Raw genomic sequence first — 22615 nt, 5'->3', positions numbered from 1 at the left:
GTGGCTAACTAAAAGCTCCTTTTCTCTGTAACATAATTGTAAAAGTAAACCTATCAACAGTCAGTCTTCACCACCAAGTACCACCAATTAACTCTTTACCCATGAAGCCTCACATAACAATCCTTCTGAAATTAATTGTTAAATTTATGTCAAGATTACAAGAGCTATCACCACCATTACCCTTACCTATGCACACTCTAAAAGCTAGCAAGTGTACATTAAAAATAGTAAGTACAATGTATTCTGAAGAACATAAGGAGGCATCTTAAAATATGCACATGGTAGCTTTAAATCTGAATGCCTTTGTGTAGGTGATATATATTATATCAAATGCACTGCAGTCATTGAACTTGCGCCTCTGTTCGCATCACAATACCTGTTAATTGGAAAGCTCTGTAAAATCGCAACTCTTACCAAATAGGATACAGAATAGGACAAACATTGCAAGGGCCCAATGTATCATCTCACACAACGTGCAACCATTCAAACAGGAAAAGGAGTACTTGTGGCACCTTAGAGACTAACAAATTTATTTGAGCATAAGCTTTGGTGAGCTACAGCTCACTTCATCGGATGCATTCAAACATGTTTTCTCTAGCATAAACCCCTGAAACACATAGCACTTTCTACATTTTTGCAGTGCAGATATTCACGGGTTTTGTTTTTTTTTTTACTAAGCAAAAACAAAACAGTTCCGCAATTTCAAGTGAAACAAGTCAAAGGAGAAAGGACTCATTTTTATTAATATTTAACTTTAAATATATTTGCCTTTACTTTCCCAGTAGTTTAAATGTAAAAATCTAAGACTTTAGAGAGATTATTATCTAGATTACACAAAGCAGAAGCACTTTTAGGCGGGGGGTGAGTACGGAGGGGGTGATTTAGAAGAAAAGATTCAAATACACTCGGCTATCGTTCTTGCACCCAAAGCGAAAGACTACTGGAAGGAAGGGTTAAGGCTTTAACTGCACTGAAACTGAATGGCTGACACATCCGGTCCTGAGTCCTCAACCACCAGGGCAAATTCAAACTTCAAAGCCTCTCAGAGCTCAGGCAGAAATAAATCAACCCCCCCCCCCCAAGCAGCTGTGACTCCCATTTAACTAAGACCCAGGACTCCCAGAGCCGAGCACACACAAACGGGGTGGCAGGGCAAAGGCAACACAAATGCAAGAGTTGGTGCCAAGGCTACAGTGCTGGGAAACACAAGCTCAGCTCCATTAACCTGCAGCTCCTCCTGCATAAGCCAACTAGGCACTGAACACAGCCACGTTAAACTACTGGCCACTCACCACCCACGCGCCCGGCTTCTCTTGCAGCCTGACAGCTCCCCTACAAACACGGGGGGCTGACGGGGGTTCGACCCCGCCCCAATCACCCGGTAACACCGTCCCCCGACGCAGATCCCACCGCCTCTACACGCAGGCTCGGCCCCGGGCGGCAGCCAGCAGCACGTCCCCGCTACCTGCCCGTTGGGTGGTGCACCAGGCTCCGGGGCTCGGTCTCCGCGCAGCGGGGGGGGCGAAAGCTCGAGCGGCGGCAGCGGGCAAGGCTCCGGTCGAGCTCCGTCCCCGGCTCCGCCAGCAGTGCCCGGCCTCGCCGCCACTCCCGCCCGCCCGCCCGCAGCAGCCTCCCCCGCCTCCGCTCCCCTCCCAGGGGCCTTCTGCCCCCAACATCTGCCCGTGTGAGGCGCTGGGGTCCGCACCGCCGCCCGCTCTCAGCCCGGCGCCCCTCACCCGGCAGGGGGAGACGGCTCCATCCTCCTCTCGGCGGCGGCGTCGGCTCCCGCGGGGCTCCGGTCCGGCAGCGGCTCGTGGGGCGCGGCGCAGCGGCCAGGGGAGGACGCGGGGCTGGCGGGGCCGGAGCCGCCGGCGAGGCAGCGGGGCGGCGAGAGGTCGGGGGGCTCCGGCGAGCCGGCCAGGAAGAGCGGCGCCTCAGGCAGCCGGTCCAGCTCCACGCTCCGCACTTTGCGCAGCTGCTTCCGCCGCCAGTCGGAGCGCTGCTCCCGGCAGCCGCCGCCGCCGCCCGCCGCCCGCAGCAGCCCCCCGCCGCTGCCGGGCACGTTCCCCGCGCCGCTCTGCAGGCTCCCGGAGGCGGCGGCGGCGGCGTCCGCGCTGCTGCCTGAGAATAATCCCGACGACGAGGTGCGATTCCCCGCCGCCGCCGCCATTTTCTCTGGCGGGTCACATCGGGCTCCGGAGCGGCGGGGGAGGGAGGCGGGGGATGAGCCGCGCTCCGGCATCTGCGCCAGCGGCGTGGGCTGCGCAAAAGGCGTAAGGGGGCTCAGGGCCCGTGGGGGCGCCGCTGGGAAGGTGAGGCTGGGAGCGGCCGTTCGATGCCGCCCGCGGGCAGGTGGTGGCAGGACTCGGCTGTGCCCACGCTGGGCGGTGCCGCGGCTCGGAAGAGGGGGCCGGGCCGGGCCGGGCCGGAGGAGCCCGCACCTGTCAGGCGGGAGCGCGGGGCCAGCCGCCTCTGGGTCCCATGCGGGGATGGAGCCCGGGCTGGAGGGTCCGGGACCGGCGGGCGGCCCCTGACTCCCCCACTCCTCGCAGACCGAGGGGCCGATCTCTGCCCCTGGAGGAGGGTGTGGGAGGCTCACCCCGAAAGTCTGGACATTGTATCACAAACTAGCCTTGCCCCGCTCCTCCAGATCGGCAGAAGAGCTCCGTGCAGCTGCGAAACTTCCCTCTCACCGGCAGACGTGAGTCCAATAAGAGCTATTTCCTCAGCCACCTTGTGTCTCTCTCTGATGCTGGGAGCGACGCGAGTACAAATACATTGCAAACAACATTTTCAGCCCAGCACGTGCAGTGAACTACAAAGATTTCCCCCCCGCCCCCAAAACATATTCCAAACATAGACAAACGTGGGTTTGTATCAAAAATGGCGGGGGGGGGGGAATAGAAGCTCATGATTTTGGTGCAGTGCCCCTCTAACAAGACCATTTCGGATAGTTAAAATAGGGTGGGGGTAGGAGAGAAGATTCAGACACACATGGGCTGGAAAACAAAATCATCCCACAACATACAAACTACATGTAGCAAGTTGGCACATCTGTCTAAACGCCAGTGCAGGCGGCGTATTTTGAAGGTTATAAAATAAGATAAAGTATCAAGCACCGAGGGCCAAATGTTGAGAAAAGGGAGGCTGGAAGCTTTCGGGGAAAAGTGCACAGGTGCAACTGCCCATATATTTGAATGCTTGTTTGATTTTTGCATACTGTTCAGGTGTCTAACTGGCGATTTACACATGTGGATATTGGTACACAATCAGATTTTCATTTTTGCTTGCAGGCCTCCCACTTTCAATATTTGGCCCTAATCATCTATTGCCCCTTTTCATTTTATACTATTTCCCCCTCTCGCTATATGCTTAGAAACTAACTCCCAAGAATGCTCTAATCCCAATTTATATTTTTTTGTAGTTTGCATTATAATATGCTAAACATATTAGACCATTCACTACACCTCAGACTACAGCTTCAAGATTGGTATGTGGCTCCACTCATCTGTCCCAACACAGAAATTTCACAAATTGCCTAAAAGTTATTGTACATATAGGGTATTACCTACTTTCCAATGATATTTTAATGAGGGCTGATGAACATAATCACATAACGGATCTTACACATTTAAGTGTCCAATATACATTTTAACATTATAGGCAATACAGGTAATCACACCTGGAGTTGAGGTTGCTTAACTCTTGCCACTGTTTTTAATTGTTTATAACTTTGACAAACTAACCATTTGAGATGAAGTTTTCCATGCCGGTTACCTACCTATCACTGAATTTTTGGGAATTTTTTTGGCAAAAACAATTCACCTATTTTTCAGAATGAGGTTTGGGAAAAATACATTGTTTTGGCAGTTTTAAGAAGTAGTAACAGCCAGTTTGCTTTGAGAAGCTCTAGCCCAGTGGTTTTCAACCTGTGGTCGGTGGACCACTAGGGTCCACAGACTATGTCTAAGGGGTCCATGAAAGGTTGTCATTACCGTGGAACAGAGGTTTTCACCTGGGGTCCACAGATTATGTCTAAGATTTCCAAAGGGATCTGCACCACCATTTGAAATTTTCAGGGGTCCACAAATGAAAAAAGGTTGAAAACCACTGCTCTAGCCCCTCCAAGCTTTAGAGCAGGAACTCAAAATTAGACTAGAATCAGGGTGAGGGAGGGGGGCGCCTTTGTGTCAGCGATGTGCATTTTGTCATCCCTAAGAAAAGCTGCCAAAATGTGACCACTTTATAAACCTCTGACTATCTCAGTTCACAAACACTCAGTAGAGACTTATAGTTTGGCCACCAAATTCTCTGAAGATTTCATCTATGCTGAGTATGCTGCAGCCAAGAACTGCAGGGACTGTGCAGAACTTTCCATGCAATTGCTACTGCTGGCTGCCAGGGCCCACTGTGCTGCCAGGAACAGAACTGAGAGCACAGGAGAGTTTTATACCCTTAATGTCCCTGCTGGCACCCAGGCCTAAGCAGGAAGCAGCCACACTGGAAAGCAGAGGGTGAGGGTGGTCTGAGCCTGGGAGGGTAGGGACCCTTAATGTTCTTTTAGTATAGATTTTTTGGTATGTAATATATTTTACTCTCAAATAACATTAGAATAACATTAAGATTGTAAAGTCCTGTTGAGTCCTGGGATGGAGCATGCCCAGTTCAAACAGAATCTTCAGGGAATTTAGCTGCAAAGATCTATCAAGTCTGTACTGAGTATGTGCTAACTGCAATTTTTCAGCGGCTTAAAACTTGGCCAGATTTGGGCGGACTTTCATGGAGACAGCAAAAGGCACATCCCTGTCACAAAGGCCACCCCCCTACCAAATATCAAGTCACTGCTTCAAAGTCTGGGCATGCTAGAGCTTTTCACAGAAAAGGTCACAAGAATATTTTAACGTGGCCAAAACAATTTATTTTTCCTTAGCCTTGATTTCAAAAACAGTGGAACCACTTTGGTTGGTTGACATTTTTTGAAAAATATCAGCTCAAGGCAGACACCTGGCATAGAAAATTTAAGCCCAAATCGGTAAAATTTGGCAAAATTATAAGGTATTGAAAACAGGGTCTTAAAACGGGAAGTGTCAGGCAACCTTAATAATAGGTGGTGCCACCATATCTGCCTATAATACACAAAGTTTTATATATATATAATGTCTAGATATGGATGCATCATGCAGGTAAACATCAATGCATTACATACAAGTATTGCAACTAGAACGGAAAACCACCTTAGTCTTATGAGACTAGGAACAGACATGTCGATCTTTTGCAGCCTTGTTTTGTAATCTCAGTAATTGTCTTGCACTGAAGTTGTAAATAATCTAAGAAAATGGGGCATGATTTGAGAATGATTTACATTTCCTTGCTCTTGTTGTTAGTGTAGACTTTTATAGTTCTGCAAGAAAAACTTGTTAAAGCTTAATTATGTCTAGCTCAGTTTATCAGATATTGTGCAAATACCTGCTCTCGGAGCTCACTTCAAAAATTTGTTACATTCATGGTTACAAATCTGAACATATAGGGATTTTGTGGAATGAAGTTTATATTTTTGCCTGTAGTATTTAATAACAAATAAATATTCAGAAGGGGAGAAACATTTGAAACTCAATGGCACACTCTCTTGCAGTTTCAGATCTATATTTGGACTAGAATTATTCAGTTCTTCTAGTGGCATGTCAAATGCAACATCCAGGCCACATACTGGGCATTTCCTATGTCTCCCTGCTTTCATCAAAGTATGCAGTACAGTATGTATGTACTATGGGCCAAATTAATCTCTGATGTAACTGCTGAAGTCAACAACGTTTTGGATTTATTTGGAAATATATAAGAAGCCTAAGGTAAGAGAAGGCCTATTCCACCAACATACAACTGATGTCCCCAGGAAGCTTTGAGAGGTACAGACATTCATCTTCATTTTATGTTATTACAAATTATACTCTGAAAATAAATAACAGTAGGTTAAAAGTTGATTTACTAAAATATGTGAATAATCATTAGTTTTGGAATTATATCAGACCTCAGCCTCAAGTACTTGAAATGGAAGTCAGATTAATATGCCACCACTTCCTCTAATAATGGAATCTGAATTTCTATTGTGACAATTATAGTGTCACATATTTTCTTCACGCCAGTAGCTCCTCTAGGCCTTCTCATGATAACAGCCAGCTTTCCATTATTATTTACTCAGGCTATGTGCAAGCTATATAGGGGACCTGGTCAGGGTAAGAGCATGTTTCCCTATTTGCAGTGTATAAAAACAAGACTTTATTGCTCTTATATTTACCTGTGTTACAGTAGATAGTCTGTTCTTTATGGAATAGCATGTACTGTAGTTACCATTTTTGTTCCACTTTACTGTACTTACATTAGGAAGGCAAATAGCATTTCAGGTTGCCATCACAGTTTTCTTGTTTAAAGGTTTTTAAGAAAGAATCCATTGTTGTCTTTACAGTAGGAAAAAGATGTCTTTAGAAGCTTCTGCAAAGGAAAAGAAGAAACCCTTTTAAGAATATTTGCACCACACACCTCATTCATTCTGTCAGAGTTTCAAATGAATGAACTCAAGAAGAATTACGTATCAAGTATCACTGATAAACCACTTATTAATTAATAATTGTTATTTTAGTCTGTGGATGGATGTAACTACTTTTGTCCTTCCAATCCAGCTTCTGAAGTGTAAATGTAAAATACTTCACCTCAGGAGAAACTGTTTTGAATATAGCAACTTCTGCCATGTCCAAAATTAAATCAACATGAAACCTACTTTTGCTATACTGAAGATTAGCTTTGCTCTCCTGGCCATTTTTAGAGTGATTTAAATATATAAACAAAAATATTGATTTGACCCATCAGCATGAAACTAATAACTTAGAAAGAGAAGTATTTTAAACCTTTAGTTTATTTAAAATTTTTATGCAACGAGATGGTAAAAGCAAGTTGTTTTAAAAGCTAAGCATATGGACATGTATAGGAAATCAATGAAGAGAAACTGTGAAAATGGATTACTCAAGGTATTAGATTAGTTGAGTGAGGTTTTGTTCTTTTAGGGTATGTCTGTACTACCCACCGGATCGGTGGGCAGCAATCAATCCATCGGGGGTAGATTTATCGCATCTAATCTAGACGCGATAAATCGACCCCCGAGCGCTTTCCCATCAACTCCTGTACTCCACCGCCGTGAGAGGCGCAGGCAGAGTCGATGGGGGAGCAGTGAAGACACCGCGGTGAGTAGGTCTAAGTACGTCGACTTTGGCAATGTTATACATGTAGCTGGAGTTGCGTAACTTAGATCAATTCCCCCCTCTAGTGTAGACCAGGCCTCAGAGGAAACACTGAAACATTAACAGACTTCTCCAAATTTGTAAGAAATATATTCTGTACCATGACAACATCAATATTTGTCTACTTGTTTTATTTTGGTTTTCAAATAATTGTTTAAGGCTCCCATCTTGTGCTTATGTACGTGCTTAATTTTACTGCTGTGAGTAGTCTCATTGACTTCATTGGGAATACTCATGGTAGTAAAGTTAAGTACGTGTGTAAATTTTTGCAGGATTAGGGCTAAGTCTGCTAAACGTGTTGGATTAATCTAAGTTTATTGCATGACAAGAGCACACCAATTATTGCACAAGAAAATTTCCAGATATACAGTCTGATTTCTCAATTTTATTTTATCTGGATGCACAAAGTCATCTCCAATAGCAACATACACCAGAGGACTAGAGAGACAAAGACTGAGAATCACTCCAAAATTAATAGAAAGATGTTAGTCATCTAAATAAAGGGACTATTTCAAGGACAGGTGTGTTACAGTGGTCTGAGCATTGGACATCAGATCCTGAGTTCTAAACACCTCTCACAAAAACTATTTATCTTGCCTTGGGCAAGTCACTTAATCTTTGTGTCAGTTTTCCCATATGTAAAATGGAGATTTCTATTTGTCTACCTTGCAGGTTGTGAAGATTAAATAGCTAAAGTTTGTAAGCCACTTTGAACATGAAATGTGCTCTATGTAAGTACAAAACTGTACTATAGATGGTCAAGTAAATATGCACCCAGGAACATACATTTAAAGAGTAACTCTCCATGATACTCTAATTTTAAGAGTGTTAGGGCCTGATTCTGTCACTGGTTCCTAGGCTCCAGTGTTTGACAACTGGAGTAACTTGTATCTGTTCTCTGTCCATGAGACATGCAGAAATTTAATCTTGTCAAAGTAGAAGTGAGCGTGTGACCAAATGCTGGAGGAAAGTACATAGTCTGACTGGAAATGGGGGAGGAGACTTCTTGCATTCTAATTCTGAAGTAGATGAGTGAAAAGAGCTCAAATTATTGCCAGTTGGCAATGCAACTTGCATACACCTAGGGCCCTCTAGTATTCAATGAGACTGCATAGTGAGCCAGTCTTCAGACTATTCCATGCCGCCAGAGGAACAAGACCTAAGTGCAAAGAAGGGACCTGTTTTTTAGTGGTGTTCTCAACAGACAAGCAACTTCACAGCCTGGGAGCACTGGAATAAACTGCCCAGGGAGATTGTGAAACCTCCATCATTGGAGATTTTTAAGAGATGGTTTGACAAACACCTGTCAGGGATGGTCTGATAATACGTAGTCCTGCCATGTGTGCAGGGGACTGGACTTGATGACCTCACCCTTTCAGTCCTACAATTCTATGATTCTAAACTACAAAATATTCTTATGTCTAAAGCACCACATGGCGCTTGAGCAGAGATTTGAATAGCACCTGTCTAATCTCAATTCAGGTGGGATTAATGGGAGCAGAGGAGGAATGCTCTGATGAAACTTGATTCAGGGGGTCAGAGCACACACAAACCTTTCCCTAGTCTAACAAACCAAGTCCTAAGGGGAAGTTCTCCCAAGGTTCCAGCATGGAAGTGAAAGGGGCAGAGATCTGGGGAGCTGAAGACAAAATGCCAAAATGAGAGGGGTGCGGTGAGGAAGGATACTGCCAGCTGCACAGTAGAGGAGTTGCTGACCAAGCTCCAGCTTTCTGTGATGCAATCTGGAAGAAGAGTGAGGCAAAATGTATAGACCTCCTGAGGTCTCTTCCAACCCTAATCTTCTATGATTCTATGTGGCAGGCAGCAATGTTAGAAGGAGCTGAGTGTAGAAGAGGGAGCTGCTGCCGCCATCCATCTCAGGTTACTAGTTCTGTCACTTTTGTCAAGCCATGGAAAGGGCTCTACTGTGAAATACAAATTTCTGACCCTACATCTTTTGCATATGATGGAAAACTAGAAACCTATGTAATCATTAAAGAATCTATGACATGCATTAGTAAGGGAGCATTAGTCCCCATTAACTGGTGAAAGTCAAAGTGTCATAAATTACATTCTGCCTGCCATATCTACATTTATCCTGCAATTTCCAATGGAAGAGTATTTCTTTACTCCCTGCCTAGAACAATTGGATAACATGGCAATGCACGGTTAAACAGTTGCAACATTTCCTTCCAGAGGTGGCTACATTTGAGTGGTAGATGAATTGATCCCTGTGTGTAGTTTAGTTTTATAAAGAATATGGGATCCCAAAGGTACTATATAAAGTAATATAAGATTGTGAATATCCTGTCTTCTGTGTTTGTCAAATCTTTCCTAAGTACTGGTTTGCATTTAATAAGTATCATTAAGCATGAATGTACAAAGCATGAAACATATTGAAGAAATAAGATGGACATTACATCATATCCTGCAAATATTCAGTCTGCAGAACACCCCTTTGGATGTGTTAAAGAAGCATAGAACTGCAGTCAAGGAGCTCTCAAACTGGTGAGCTGCAATGGGTTAATTTAATTTAAAATCCACAGTACCTTAGAGTAATATGAAGCTTTAATTGTGTTCTATGTTCCCTAACTTGTAAGTGGCAACATCCAAGGCTGGTTGTGAAACTGAAGCCTTTGGCCTAGAGCCTCAAGTTACTGTCTTGCAACAATTGGAACACTGTGTCTGTTGTTCACAGAGAAAGTTTTATTTGGGAATATGGTAAATTTTGGCAAGCTGAAGACTTTTCTTTTTTCACGATACCTATAATAATGTCATGAATATCCAGCATAATTTTCAACACAGTTAACCTCAAACACAGTTAAGTATAGAAGCAAATAACATGAAGTTAAGAATCTTCTATGCCTCTGTATGCATAAAGTAGGCAACACTGTCTACACAGAATAAAGATGAGAGATAAGATGATTATGTAACATGATAACTTTTGGTCATGCCTATACAAGCAAAGTATGTTGTAACACTGCATGATAACTGGATCCCCTGACATGGCAGATTTGGCTGTGGAGCTAGGCTCATACACATCTTGGCCCTCCATTCATTCTGGGCTTATTTAGTCTGCAGAAGAGAAGAGGGAGGGGGGATTTGATAGCAGCCTTCAACTACCTGAAGTGGGGGGTTCCAAGAGGATGGAGCTAGGCTGTTCTCAGTGGTGGCAGATGACAGAACAAAGAGCAATGGTCTCAAGTTGCAGTGGGGGCGGTCTAGGCTGGATATTAGGAAAAAACTATTTCACTAGGAGGGTGGTGAAGCACTGGAATGGGTTACCCGGGTGTGGGGAGACAGGTGGAATCTCCATCCTTAGAGGTTTTTAAGGCCTGGCTTGACAAAGCCCTGGCTGGGATGATTTAGTTGGTGTTGGTCCTGTTTGAGCAGGGGGTTGGACTAGATTACCTCCTGAAGTCTCTTCCAACCCTAATCTTCTATGGGTATGTCTACACTACAAAATTAGGTTGAATTTATAGAAGTCGGTTTTTTAGAAATTGTTTTTATATAGTCGATTGTGTATGTCCCCACACAAAATGCTCTAAGTGCATTAAGTGCATTAACTCGGCAGAGTGCTTCCACAGTACGGAGTGTTGCACTGTGGGTAGCTATCCCACAGTTCCCACAGTCTCCGCCACCCATTGGAATTCTGGGTTGAGATCCCAATGCCTGATGGGGCAAAAAACATTGTCGCAGGTGGTTCTGGGTACATGTCAGGCCCTCCCTCCCTTCGTGAAAGCAACGGCGGACAATCGTTTCGTGGTAAGGTCGGTCAGGAGCGCCTGGGCAGACATGGGTGCAGGAACTAAATTAGGAGTGACTCGACCAGGTCATTCTCTTTAGTCCTGCCAGGGGTCCTATTGTACCATCTTCTGCCGAGCAGCCAGGAGATGTGGATGGCTAGCAGTCCTACTGCACCGTCTGCTGCCAGCCAAAGATGTAAAAGGTAGATGGAGTGGATCAAAACAAGAAATACACCAGATTTGTTTTGTATACATTTGCTCCCCCCTCCCTCCCTCCGTGAAATCAACGGCTGACAATCGTTTTGGTGAGGTCTGTCAGGGGCACTGTCATAAATATGAAGGGAAGGGTAAACACCTTTAAATCCTTCCTGGCCGTAGGAAAAACCCTTTCACATGTAAAGGGTTAAGAATCTAAGATAACCTGGCTGGCACCTGACCAAAATGACCTCTGAGGAGACAAGATACTTTCAAAGCTGGGGGTGGGGGAGAAACAAAGGTTCGCTCTGTCTGTGTGATGCTTTTGCCGGGACCAGAGCAGGAATGCAGGTCAGAACTCCTGTAAAGAGTTAGTAAGCAATCTAGTTAGATATGTGTTAGATTTTCTTTTGTTTAAATGGCTGATAAAATAAGTTGTGCTGAATGGACTGTATATTCCTGTTTTTGTGTCTTTTTGTAACTTAAGGTTTTGCTTAGAGGGAATCTCTATGTTTTGAATCTGACTACTCTGTAAGGTGTTTCCCTTCCTGATTTTACAGAAATTTTTCTTTTACTTTTTCTTTAATTAAAATTCTCTTTTAAGAACCTGATTGCTTTTCATTGTTCTTAAGGTCCAAGGGTTTGGGTCTGTGTTCACCTGTGCAAATCGGTGAGGATTTTTATCAAGCCTTCCCCAGGAAAGGGGGTGTAGGGCTTGGGGGGCTATTTTGGGGGGGGAGACATTTCCAAGTGGGCACTTCCCCGTTCGTTGTGTAACACTTTGGTGGTGGCAGCTTTTAACCTAAGCTGGTAAGAATAAGCTTAGGGGGTCTTCCATGCAGGTCCCCACATCTGTACCCTAGAATTCAGAGTGGGGAAGGAACCCTGACAGGCACCTTGAAAAGTTTAATGGAGATTCAGTCCTGGCTGAAATAGCAGGGGGAGGGATAGCTCAGTGGGTTGAGCATTGGCCTGCTAAACCCAGGGTTTTGAGTTCAATCCTTGAGGTGGCCATTCGGTGTGATAGTTGTTTTTCTTTCTCCTTGATGTAAAGCCACCCCGTTTGTTGATTTTAATACCCTGTAAGCCAACCCGGTAAGCCATGTCATCAGTTGCCCCTCCCTCCATTAGAGCAACAGCAGACAATCGTTCCGCGCCCTTTTTTTGTGCAGACACCATACCACAGCAAGCATGGAGCCCGCTCAGATCACTTCAGCAATTAGGAGCACATTAAACACCACACACATTATCTAGCAGTATGTGCAGCACCTGGCAAAGCGAAACCGGGGGAGTAGGCAACGTCAGCGCAGTGACGAGAGTGATGAGGACATGGACACAGACTTCTCTCAAAGCACGGGCCCTGGCAATGTGGGAATCATGGTGCTAATGGGGCAGGTTCATGCGGTGGAACGCAGATTCTGGGCCCGGGAAACAAGCATAGACTGGTGGGACCACATAGTGTTGCAAGTCTGGGACGATTCCCAGTGGCTGCGAAACTTTCGCATGCGTAAGGGCACTTTCATGGAACTTTGTGACTTGCTTTCCCCTGCCCTGAGGCGCAAGAATACCAAGGTGAGAGCATCCCTCACAGTTGAGAAGCGAGTGGCAATAGCCCTGTGGAAGCTTGCAACACCAGACAGCTACCAGTCAGTCGGGAATCAAATTGGAGTGGGCAAATCTACTGTAGGGGCTACTGTGATGCAAGTAGCCAACGCAATCAAAGATCTGCTGATATCAAGGGTAGTGACCCTGGGAAATGTGCAGGTCATAGTGGATGTCTTTGCTGCAATGGGATTCCCTAACTGTGGTGGGGCCATAGACGGAACCCATATCCCTATCTTGGCACTGGAGCACCAAGCCGGCGAGTACATAAACCGCAAGGGGTACTTTTCAATAGTGCTGCAAGCACTGGTGGATCACAAGGTATATTTCACCAACATCAGCGTGGGATGGCTGGGAAAGGTGCATGACGCTCGCATCTTCAGGAACTCTGGTCTGTTTCAAAAGCTGTAGGAAGGGACTTTATTCCCAGACCAGAAAATAACAGTTGGGGTTGTTGAAATGCCTATAGTTATCATTGGGGACCCAGCCTACCCCTTAATGCCATGGCTCATGAAGCCATACACAGGCAGCCTGGACAGTAGTTAGGAGCTGTTCAACTACAGGCTGAGCAAGTGCAGAATGAAGGTAGAATGTGCATTTGGACATTTAAAAGTGCGCTGGCGCACTTTACTGACTCGGTTAGATCTCAGCGAAGTCAATATTCCCACTGTTATTACTCCTTGCTGTGCACTCCACAATATCTGTGAGAGTAAGGGGGAGACATTTATGGCGGGGTGGGAGGTTGAGGCAAATTGCCTGGCTGCTGGTTACATGCAGCCAGACACCAGGGCGGTTAGAAGAGCACAGGAGGGCGCGGTGCGCATCAGAGAAGCTTTGAAAACCAGTTTCATGACTGGCCAGGCTACGGTGTGAAAGTTCTGTTTGTTTCTGTTCTGTTGTGTTCTGTTGTGAATAGTAAACATGGCAAGCGACCAGCTTGGCTTAATGGTGAAATCCTAGCGGATCTTAAACATAAAAAAGAAGCTTACAAGAAGTGGAAGGTTGGACATATGACCAGGGAAGAGTATAAAAATATTGCTCGGGCATGTAGGAAAGATATAAGGAGGGCCAAATCGCACCTGGAGCTGCAGCTAGCAAGAGATGTCAAGAGTAACAAGAAGGGTTTCTTCAGGTATGTTGGCAACAAGAAGAAAGCCAAGGAAAGTGTGGGCCCCTTACTGAATGAGGGAGGCAACCTAGTGACAGAGGATGTGGAAAAAGCTAATGTACTCAATGCTTTTTTTGCCTCTGTTTTCACTAACAAGGTCAGCTCCCAGACTGCTGCGCTGGGCATCACAGAATGGGGAAGAGATGGCCAGCCCTCTGTGGAGATAGAGGTGGTTAGGGACTATTTAGAAAAGCTGGACGTGCACAAGTCCATGGGGCCGGACGAGTTACATCCGAGAGTGCTGAAGGAATTGGCGGCTGTGATTGCAGAGCCCTTGGCCATTATCTTTGAAAACTCGTGGCGAACGGGGGAAGTCCCGGATGACTGGAAAAAGGCTAATGTAGTGCCAATCTTTAAAAAAGGGAAGAAGGAGGATCCTGGGAACTACAGGCCAGTCAGCCTCACCTCAGTCCCTGGAAAAATCATGGAGCAGGTCCTCAAAGAATCAATCCTGAAGCACTTACATGAGAGGAAAGTGATCAGGAACAGTCAGCATGGATTCACCAAGGGAAGGTCATGCCTGACTAATCTAATCGCCTTTTATGATGAGATTACTGGTTCTGTGGATGAAGGGAAAGCAGTGGATGTATTGTTTCTTGACTTTAGCAAAGCTTTTGACACGGTCTCCCACAGTATTCTTGTCAGCAAGTTAAGGAAGTATGGGCTAGATGAATGCACTATAAGGTGGGTAGAAAGCTGGCTAGATTGTCGGGCTCAACGGGTAGTGATAAATGGCTCCATGTCTAGTTGGCAGCCGGTGTCAAGTGGAGTGCCCCAGGGGTCGGTCCTGGGGCCGGTTTTGTTCAATATCTTCATAAATGATCTGGAGGATGGTGTGGATTGCACTCTCAGCAAATTTGCAGATGATACTAAACTGGGAGGAGTGGTAGATACGCTGGAGGGGAGGGATAGGATACAGAAGGACCTAGACAAATTGGAGGATTGGGCCAAAAGAAATCTGATGAGGTTCAATAAGGATAAGTGCAGGGTCCTGCACTTAGGATGGAAGAATCCAATGCACCGCTACAGACTAGGGACCGAATGGCTAGGCAGCAGTTCTGCGGAAAAGGACCTAGGGGTGACAGTGGACGAGAAGCTGGATATGAGTCAACAGTGTGCCCTTGTTGCCAAGAAGGCCAATGGCATTTTGGGATGTATAAGTAGGGGCATAGCCAGCAGATCGAGGGATGTGATCGTTCCCCTCTATTCGACACTGGTGAGGCCTCATCTGGAGTACTGTGTCCAGTTTTGGGCCCCACACTACAAGAAGGATGTGGATAAATTGGAGAGAGTCCAGCGAAGGGCAACAAAAATGATTAGGGGTCTAGAGCACATGACTTATGAAGAGAGGCTGAGGGAGCTGGGATTGTTTAGTCTGCAGAAGAGAAGAATGAGGGGGGATTTGATAGCTGCTTTCAACTACCTGAAAGGGGGTTCCAAAGAGGATGGCTCTAGACTGTTCTCAATGGTAGCAGATGACAGAACGAGGAGTAATGGTCTCAAGTTGCAATGGGGGAGGTTTAGATTGGATATTAGGAAAAACTTTTTCACTAAGAGGGTGGTGAAACACTGGAATGCGTTACCTAGGGAGGTGGTAGAATCTCCTTCCTTAGAGGTTTTTAAGGTCAGGCTTGACAAAGCCCTGGCTGGGATGATTTAACTGGGAATTGGTCCTGCTTCGAGCAGGGGGTTGGACTAGATGACCTTCTGGGGTCCCTTCCAACCCTGATATTCTATGATTCTATGATTCTATGATTCTCCTTGATGAAACCCCCCGCCCCTTGGTTCACTCTACTTCCCTGTAAGCTAACCACCCTTCCCTCCTCCCTTCGATCACCACTTGCAGAGGCAATAAAGTCATTGTTGCTTCACATTCATGCATTCTTTATTAATTCATCACACAAATGGGGGATAACTGCCAAGGTAGCCCGGGAGGGCTGGTGGAGGAGGGAAGGACAAGGCCACACAGCACTTTAAAAGTTTAAAACTTTAAAACTTATTGAATGCCAGCCTTCTGTTGCTTGGGCAATCCTCTGGGGTGGAGTGGCTGGGTGGCCAGAGGCCCCCTCCACCGCGTTCTTGGGCATCTGGGTGAGGAGGCTATGTAACTTGGGGAGGAGGGCGGTTGGTTACACAGGGGCTGTAGTGGCGGTCTGTGCTCCTGCTGCCTTTCCTACAGCTCAACCATACCCTGGAACATATTAGTTTGATCCTCCAGCAGCCTCAGCATTGAATCTTGCCTCCTCTCATCACGCTGCCACCACCTTTCAGCTTCAGCCCTCTCTTCAGCCCACCACCTCTCCTCCCGGTCATTTTGTGCTTTCCTGCACTCTGACATTGTCTGCCTCCATGCATTCATCTATGCTTTGTCAGTGTGGGAGGACAGCATGAGCTCAGAGAACATTTCATCGTGAGTGCATTTTTTTCGCCTTCTAATCTTTACTAGCCTCTGGGAAGGAGAAGATCCTGTGATCCTTGAAACACATGCAGCTGGTGGAGAAAAAAAAAGGGACAGTGATATTTAAAAAGACACATTTTATACAACAATGGGTACACTCTTTCATGGTAAACCTTGCTGTTAACATTACATACATAGCACATGTGCTTTTGTTACAAGGTCGCATTTTGCCTCCTCCCACGTCATGGCTAACCCCTCCCACCTCCCAGTGGCTAACAGCGGGGAACATTTCTGTTCAGCCACAGGCAAACAGCCCAGCAGGAACGGGCACCTCTGAATGTCCCCTTAAGAAAAGCACCCTATTTCAACCAGGTGACCATGAATGATATCACTCTCCTGAGGATAAAACAGAGAGATAAAGAACAGATGTTGTTTGAACGCCAGCAAACATGCACTGCAATGCTTTGTTCTACAGTGATTCCCGACTACGTGCTACTGGCCTGGAGTGGTAAAGTGTTCTACCATGGTGGACGGAATAAGGCTGCCCTCCCCAGAAACCTTTTGGAAAGGCTTTGGGAGTACATCCAGGAGAGCAGCGAATGCCAGGCCAAATGAATCATTAAACACGCTTGCTTTTAAACCATGGATACTATTTAAAAAGGTACACTCACCAGAGGTCCCTTCTCCGCCTGGCGGGTCCGGGAGGCAGCCTTGGGTGGGTTCGGGGGGTACTGGCTCCAGGCCTAGAGTGAGAAACAGTTCCTGGCTGTCAGGAAAACTGGTTTCTCCACTTGCTTGCTGTGAGCTATTTACAACCTCATCATCATCATCTTCCTCGTCCCCAAAACCTGCTTCCGTGTTGCCTCCATCTCCTTTGAAGGAGTCAAACAACACAGTTGGGGTAGTGGTGGCTGAACCCCCTAAAATGGCATGCAGCTCATCATAAAAGCAGCATGTTTGGGGCTCTGGCCGTTTGCGTCTCTGGTTTTCTGGTAGTCTTGCCTCTGCTCCTTAAGTTTCACGTGGCACTGCTTCAGGTTCCTGTTATGGCCTCTGTCCTTCATGCCCTGGGAGATTTTGACAAATGTTTTGGCATTTCGAAAACTGGAACATAGTTCTGATAGCACGGATTCCTTTCCCCATACAGCGATCAGATCCCGTACTTCCCGTTCGGTCCGTGCTGGAGCTCTTTTGCGATTCTGGGACTCCATCATGGTCACCTCTGCTGATGAGCTCTGCACTCACCTGCAGTTTGCCACGCTGGCCAAACAGAAAATGAGATTCAAAAGTTCGCGGGCCTTTTCCTGTCTATCTGGCCAGTGCATCTGAGTTGAGAGTGCTGTCCAGAGCGGTCACAATGGAGCACTCTGGGATAGCTCCCAGAGGCCAATACCGTCTAATTGCATCCACAGTACCCCAAATTTGACCCGGCAAGGCCGATTTCAGTGCTAATCCCCTTGTCGGGGGCAGAGTAAGGAAATCAATTTTAAGAGCCCTTTAAGTTGAAAAAAAGGGCTTCGTCATGTGCACGGGTGCAGGGTTAAATTGATTTAACACTGCTAAATTCGACTTCAACTCCTAGTGTAGATCAGGGCTATGAGTCTATTAATGCTTAGATGGTCTGTGACTGAAGAGAAAGCAAATATGCTGCATAGCCATCTCCCTTTCCTGCTTGCACCACCAGCTGATAGAGAACTCAGACAACTCAGTAGTAACTCATCTGGCGATTGATGGTGCTCTCTTGGTCCTGCTTTACCCTTGCTCTGCTAACAGTTCACTCCAGTAAGATCTCCTTTATTTTAAAAACATTTTTTTTCCTTTCTTGCTTGAAGCTCTCACTGGGTGACAAGTTTCTCTTCAAAAAGGAGTTTTCCCTTATTTTAAAAAAAATAGTAGGACAAACAACTTCTCATATCAAAGAGAGCAGGTAAGAACAGTATCTGCTAGAAATAAGCGTAAATTTTTGGATCAAATGTAGGTGTTAGAATGAAGAGGTTCCCTATATAAAGAGGCTTTGCTCCTTCTGACCATGACTAATAAAGCCCACTAACAATTTCCATGGGAGAATGCATTCAAACATGAACAGAAATCTTATTTTATTTTAAAAATAAGTACATCTGTTTCAAATCTTCAACACTTGAGTATATGTAGATTTCAAAATTACAAATATATTTTGTAACCAGAGAGTTGAAGACAAGCCCCTCCTTCATTTAGCTGTTAAGACATTTGTTCATGGTTCTGTGTTTCCCTTGCAAGGGTTGATAACATAGTTAAATCTCGTGGCAGAGTGAGCCTTGAGACTTCCTGCATGTAACAGGAACATTAGTAATATTATTAATATTACCACAGTGCTTAGGTGCCCTTGTCATGGACCAGGACCCCATTGTGCTAGGTTCTGTACAAACACAGAATATAAAGACAGTCCCTGCCCCACAGACCTTACACTCTATATATAAGATGATAAGCCACAGATCATAGAAGTGTAGGGCTGGAAGGAGTCCAGCCCCCTGCACTGAGGCAGCACCACGTAAACCTAGACCATCCCTGACACAGGTTTGTCCAACCTGTTCTTAAAGCCTCTAGTGATGGGGATTCCACAGCCTCCCTTGGAAGCTTATTCCAGAGCTTAAATACCCTTATAGTTAGAAAGTTTTTCCTAATATCTAACCTAAATCTCCCTTGCAGCAGATTAAGCCCATTACTTGTCCTACCTTCAGTGGATGTGGAGAACAATTGATCACAGTCCTCTTTATAACATATTTGAGGACTTATCAGGTCTCCCCCTCCTCCAGTCTTCTTTTCACAAGATTAAACATGCCCAATTTTTTAAAAAAACTTTTCTTCATAGGTCAGGTTTTCTAAACCTGAAACAGATGAATACAGACAGATGTAGTACAAGGAAACAATGAGACTACTGGTCAGTATGAGAGGCAGTGGTCTCAGCACCCCAGCAGATTAGCTGTTGTCAAGTTTTTTATCATCAACTATTACAACTTGCATTAATTGATAAGTTGACATATTTTAATTATTTGGCATCTCAAATAGTAAAATGAAATAAAACCACATCAATGTACCTTGTCATCTAGCTGGTGACAATGTTTATCTACCCTGAGGGATGATGAATTAATACCGTACAATTCTTTGAGATCCTTGGATCAAAGGAATTATGTGCATAAAATAGTGTTAATCTTATTCTGTTACATAGTTTGCCTCACATGTCTAAATACTGTAAAGAAATCTCTCACCATGATTCTTGTGATCTTGAGTGATGCAGATCAGAGACTCCTTTATCTCCAATTCCTCCTTAGCAAGAGAAATTTAGTTCCCAGGAGATTCGAAGAGCAGAGGCATGTTAGTAGAGCCAGCTAACTGGGTTTGATTATGATGGTAATAAAAAGGTATAGCATTGGTACATTTTTAAATTTATTTTGGCCTTTTAGTTATGTGCATATTTTTGTATATAATCTATTTTTCTGAGCATTTTTTTAAACCCATACTCATGTTTTTCTGAGGGGACTGTTGCAAATAGAGTTATTCTAAATACTCCTTTGAACATCTGAGGTGACAATATACTCTCTAAAACCCTATACTCTCTAAAATTCAACTATTTTCATCATTGTGTCTCATCCTCTGAAGGAAAGCTGCAGTAGCATCTCAGCCTCAGAAGACCAGCAATAGACTAGTTCTCCTGTCATTCTTTACTCCAGCACTTCCATCCCTCATTGCATCTTCTGCCATTGGCAGTGATATTACTGGGGTCTATGGGTATGTCTACACCGCAGTTAAAAACCCATCTGACTCCTGCTCGCAGGGCTGTTTAATTGCAGTGTAGATGTTCAGACTCGGGCTGGAGCCCGGGCTGTAGGACACTGCGAGTGGAAGGGTCCCAGAGCTCAGGGTGCAGCCCAAGCCTGAACTTCTACACTGCAATTAAACAACACAAGCTCCATGAGCCCAAGTCAGCTGTCATAGGCCAACAGCAGGTGTCTAATTGCAGTGTAGATATATGCCACGGGTATGTCTACACAGCCAGTGGCAGCAAGTCTCAGAGCTCAAGTCAACAGACTCAGGTTTGCAGGGCTTGGGCTACCACACTAAAAGGGTGGGGGAAGAAGGTGGGCTTCAGAGCCTGAGCTGCAGCGTCTCTACGTAGCTATTTTTCGTGCAGTAGTCTGAGCCCCGTGAATTTGAGTCTGTCAACCCAGGCTTGGAGACTCACTGCCACTCACTGTACAGATGTACTGTAAGAGACATGAGGGAAAGGCATGGAGAAGAAGTATAACTAATAGCATGACCTTTCTCCAGTGAAGATGATGGAACACCACAATATGATGGACAAATATAAACAGAGAAGCATTGCTCTTATGATATTGAGGAGAAGACACCAATCTACAGAAAGGGCAGTGAGGAATATGAAAAATGAAAGGGGGAGAAAAAAGAAGAAGGACCAGCCTCCCTTCCCCAAACAACCACCAAAAAACAACTACTGTTCTTCTTCTTCTCTGGCTGCTGTTCTTTCACCTTGTTGCTGCCATTGACAACAGCAGGACCATGTAGGACAAACAACCAGCAACATCAGCTGCAGCTGCTACAGGGCAACAAGGCAGGGAAGGCACAAACACTGAAGCATTAGTAAACACAAAAACTAGGCCAACTCTCAGTGGTGTGCCACAGCATGGTTGTGGGTTAAGAAACAGCAGGACAATGTGGCAGAGTTGGAGATTTATTTGGTTTATGCCACAAAAACTGTCTGAGCAGTCTGCAGAAGTTGTTCTTAGTCAGACTAGAAGGAGATACAACCTAACAGCCATATCTTTGTGTGATCACCTCCTTGAAAGTTACCCCTGTTTATAGCCCAATTAGCTTTACCCAGAGTAGCTAAACAAACAGCTGGTACATCCTGCTTGTAATACTCCATTCACAATGACCACTGCCATCACATATTCTGAATCTGCATCCCTGGTTGAGGAATGCAGTGGTGGTGGCATGCTGCCTAACAATTTCTCCCCCTTTTTTCTTCTCTGTGTCATCCAACTCTACTGCTCTTAGTAGTTCTGCCCTTATGCTTTCATTCATAAGAGCTAGCAGTTGCAGTAGCACTCTTTCTCTTCTGCCAGGGCCCTCACAGTTGTCAGGAAGAATAAGCAAACTCAGCAACAACATTAGTGCCTAGTCCATCATGCAATCCTTCCATGCCGAGACTGTGTCAGTTTCCTCTTGCACCACTGCACAAACAAATGAACTAGCTACTGGGGGAGATGGCGGTGCTGAATATATAGCCTTTTTAAATAGTCAAAGACACTGGCTTCAGGCAATTGATGGGTCTTTTGCACCCTAGCTGTGAGAACCCCTTTACAATCACCTTTGCTAGAACAATGCTGCTTGGCTCCCAAGGATGTTACTACAATGATATCTGGTCCAACATGAATTCAGCGCATGCCTCTCTTTGTCAGCCCATTGGTGTGATTACCCTTAAAGTGCTGCTCAAACACAGTGTTTCCACATATCACCTGAATTGTAGGTCCTCCAAATCTGAATATGATCTAGATACAAATATTGTAACCTATGCTTAGGTAATACAGCTTTGGCAATATTGTAATCTAATAGTTTTCTCAGTACATGTGCATAATTCCATGTAGAAACAGCTTATAGTGTGTCCAGGAATCTCAGGATAAGCTCTTTCCAAAATAATATTTCTAGTACAGAAAGTCCTATACTGAGAAATTCTGGGAAACATAACTTCAGTTTTGTAGGTTTTTAAAACAAACAACCACTTACCTTTAAACTGGAGGAGTTCCCATCTAGCTCCAAATTATAATGGCGTGACAGCACCACTATAGTTAAAGTTGCATCACAACTTCTATTTAAAGGTCAACCTTTCTAAGTCCTCTAAAATTGACATGCTTAGTTGGATTTCTTTAAAATTTGGTGGACATCAGGAGGATATAGACTAGGGTTAGTGACCCAAAGCTGTGGAAATTCGAGCTAGGAGTTGTGGAGATTTAAGACCCCTCACCCCACAGCCATTTTTCAAAAAGATTCTAGGTAGTTTTTTGTTTTTTTTGCCAGAGTTAGAGGTCAAACTATTGATGTGATGTGGGTCAAAATGGTCTCAATCTGCTGAGTGTATTCAGTGTAGTGCATGGTACCCACAACATTTTGTGGGATTGAGAAACTTAATTGAGAATTGTATTGTAAAGCATACATTCTTTGCAGT

At 45.1% G+C, this 22615-nt stretch overlaps 2 protein-coding genes across 3 annotated transcripts in view; one reads left to right on the top strand and one right to left on the bottom strand.

The window, feature by feature from the left end:
• The window catches only part of MAP3K1 (mitogen-activated protein kinase kinase kinase 1), a 96305-nt gene extending 93652 nt beyond the window's left edge, over window positions 1-2653 (bottom strand). The window contains exon 1 of one of the 2 annotated variants that reach the window (XM_074952562.1): window positions 2600-2653. In XM_074952562.1, coding sequence (XP_074808663.1) covers window positions 2600-2616 — 17 coding nt within the window. In that variant the 5' untranslated portion in view covers window positions 2617-2653. Of the gene's footprint in view, window positions 1-1736; window positions 2171-2599 lie in introns of those variants that run through there. The other variant, XM_074952561.1, reaches the window with a different exon arrangement.
• Window positions 2321-22615, top strand: part of LOC141987327 (endogenous retrovirus group K member 9 Gag polyprotein-like) — a 262863-nt gene continuing 242568 nt past the window's right edge. Inside the window, exons 1-2 of the mRNA XM_074952564.1 lie at window positions 2321-2701; window positions 5633-5903. Coding sequence (XP_074808665.1) covers window positions 5881-5903 — 23 coding nt within the window. The 5' untranslated portion in view covers window positions 2321-2701; window positions 5633-5880. The remainder of the gene's footprint in view (window positions 2702-5632; window positions 5904-22615) is intronic.

The sequence above is a fragment of the Natator depressus genome, chromosome 5 (genome assembly GCF_965152275.1).
Source record: "Natator depressus isolate rNatDep1 chromosome 5, rNatDep2.hap1, whole genome shotgun sequence".
Taxonomy (NCBI): Eukaryota; Metazoa; Chordata; order Testudines; family Cheloniidae; genus Natator; species Natator depressus.
This window is presented reverse-complemented; position numbering and strand designations above follow the sequence as displayed.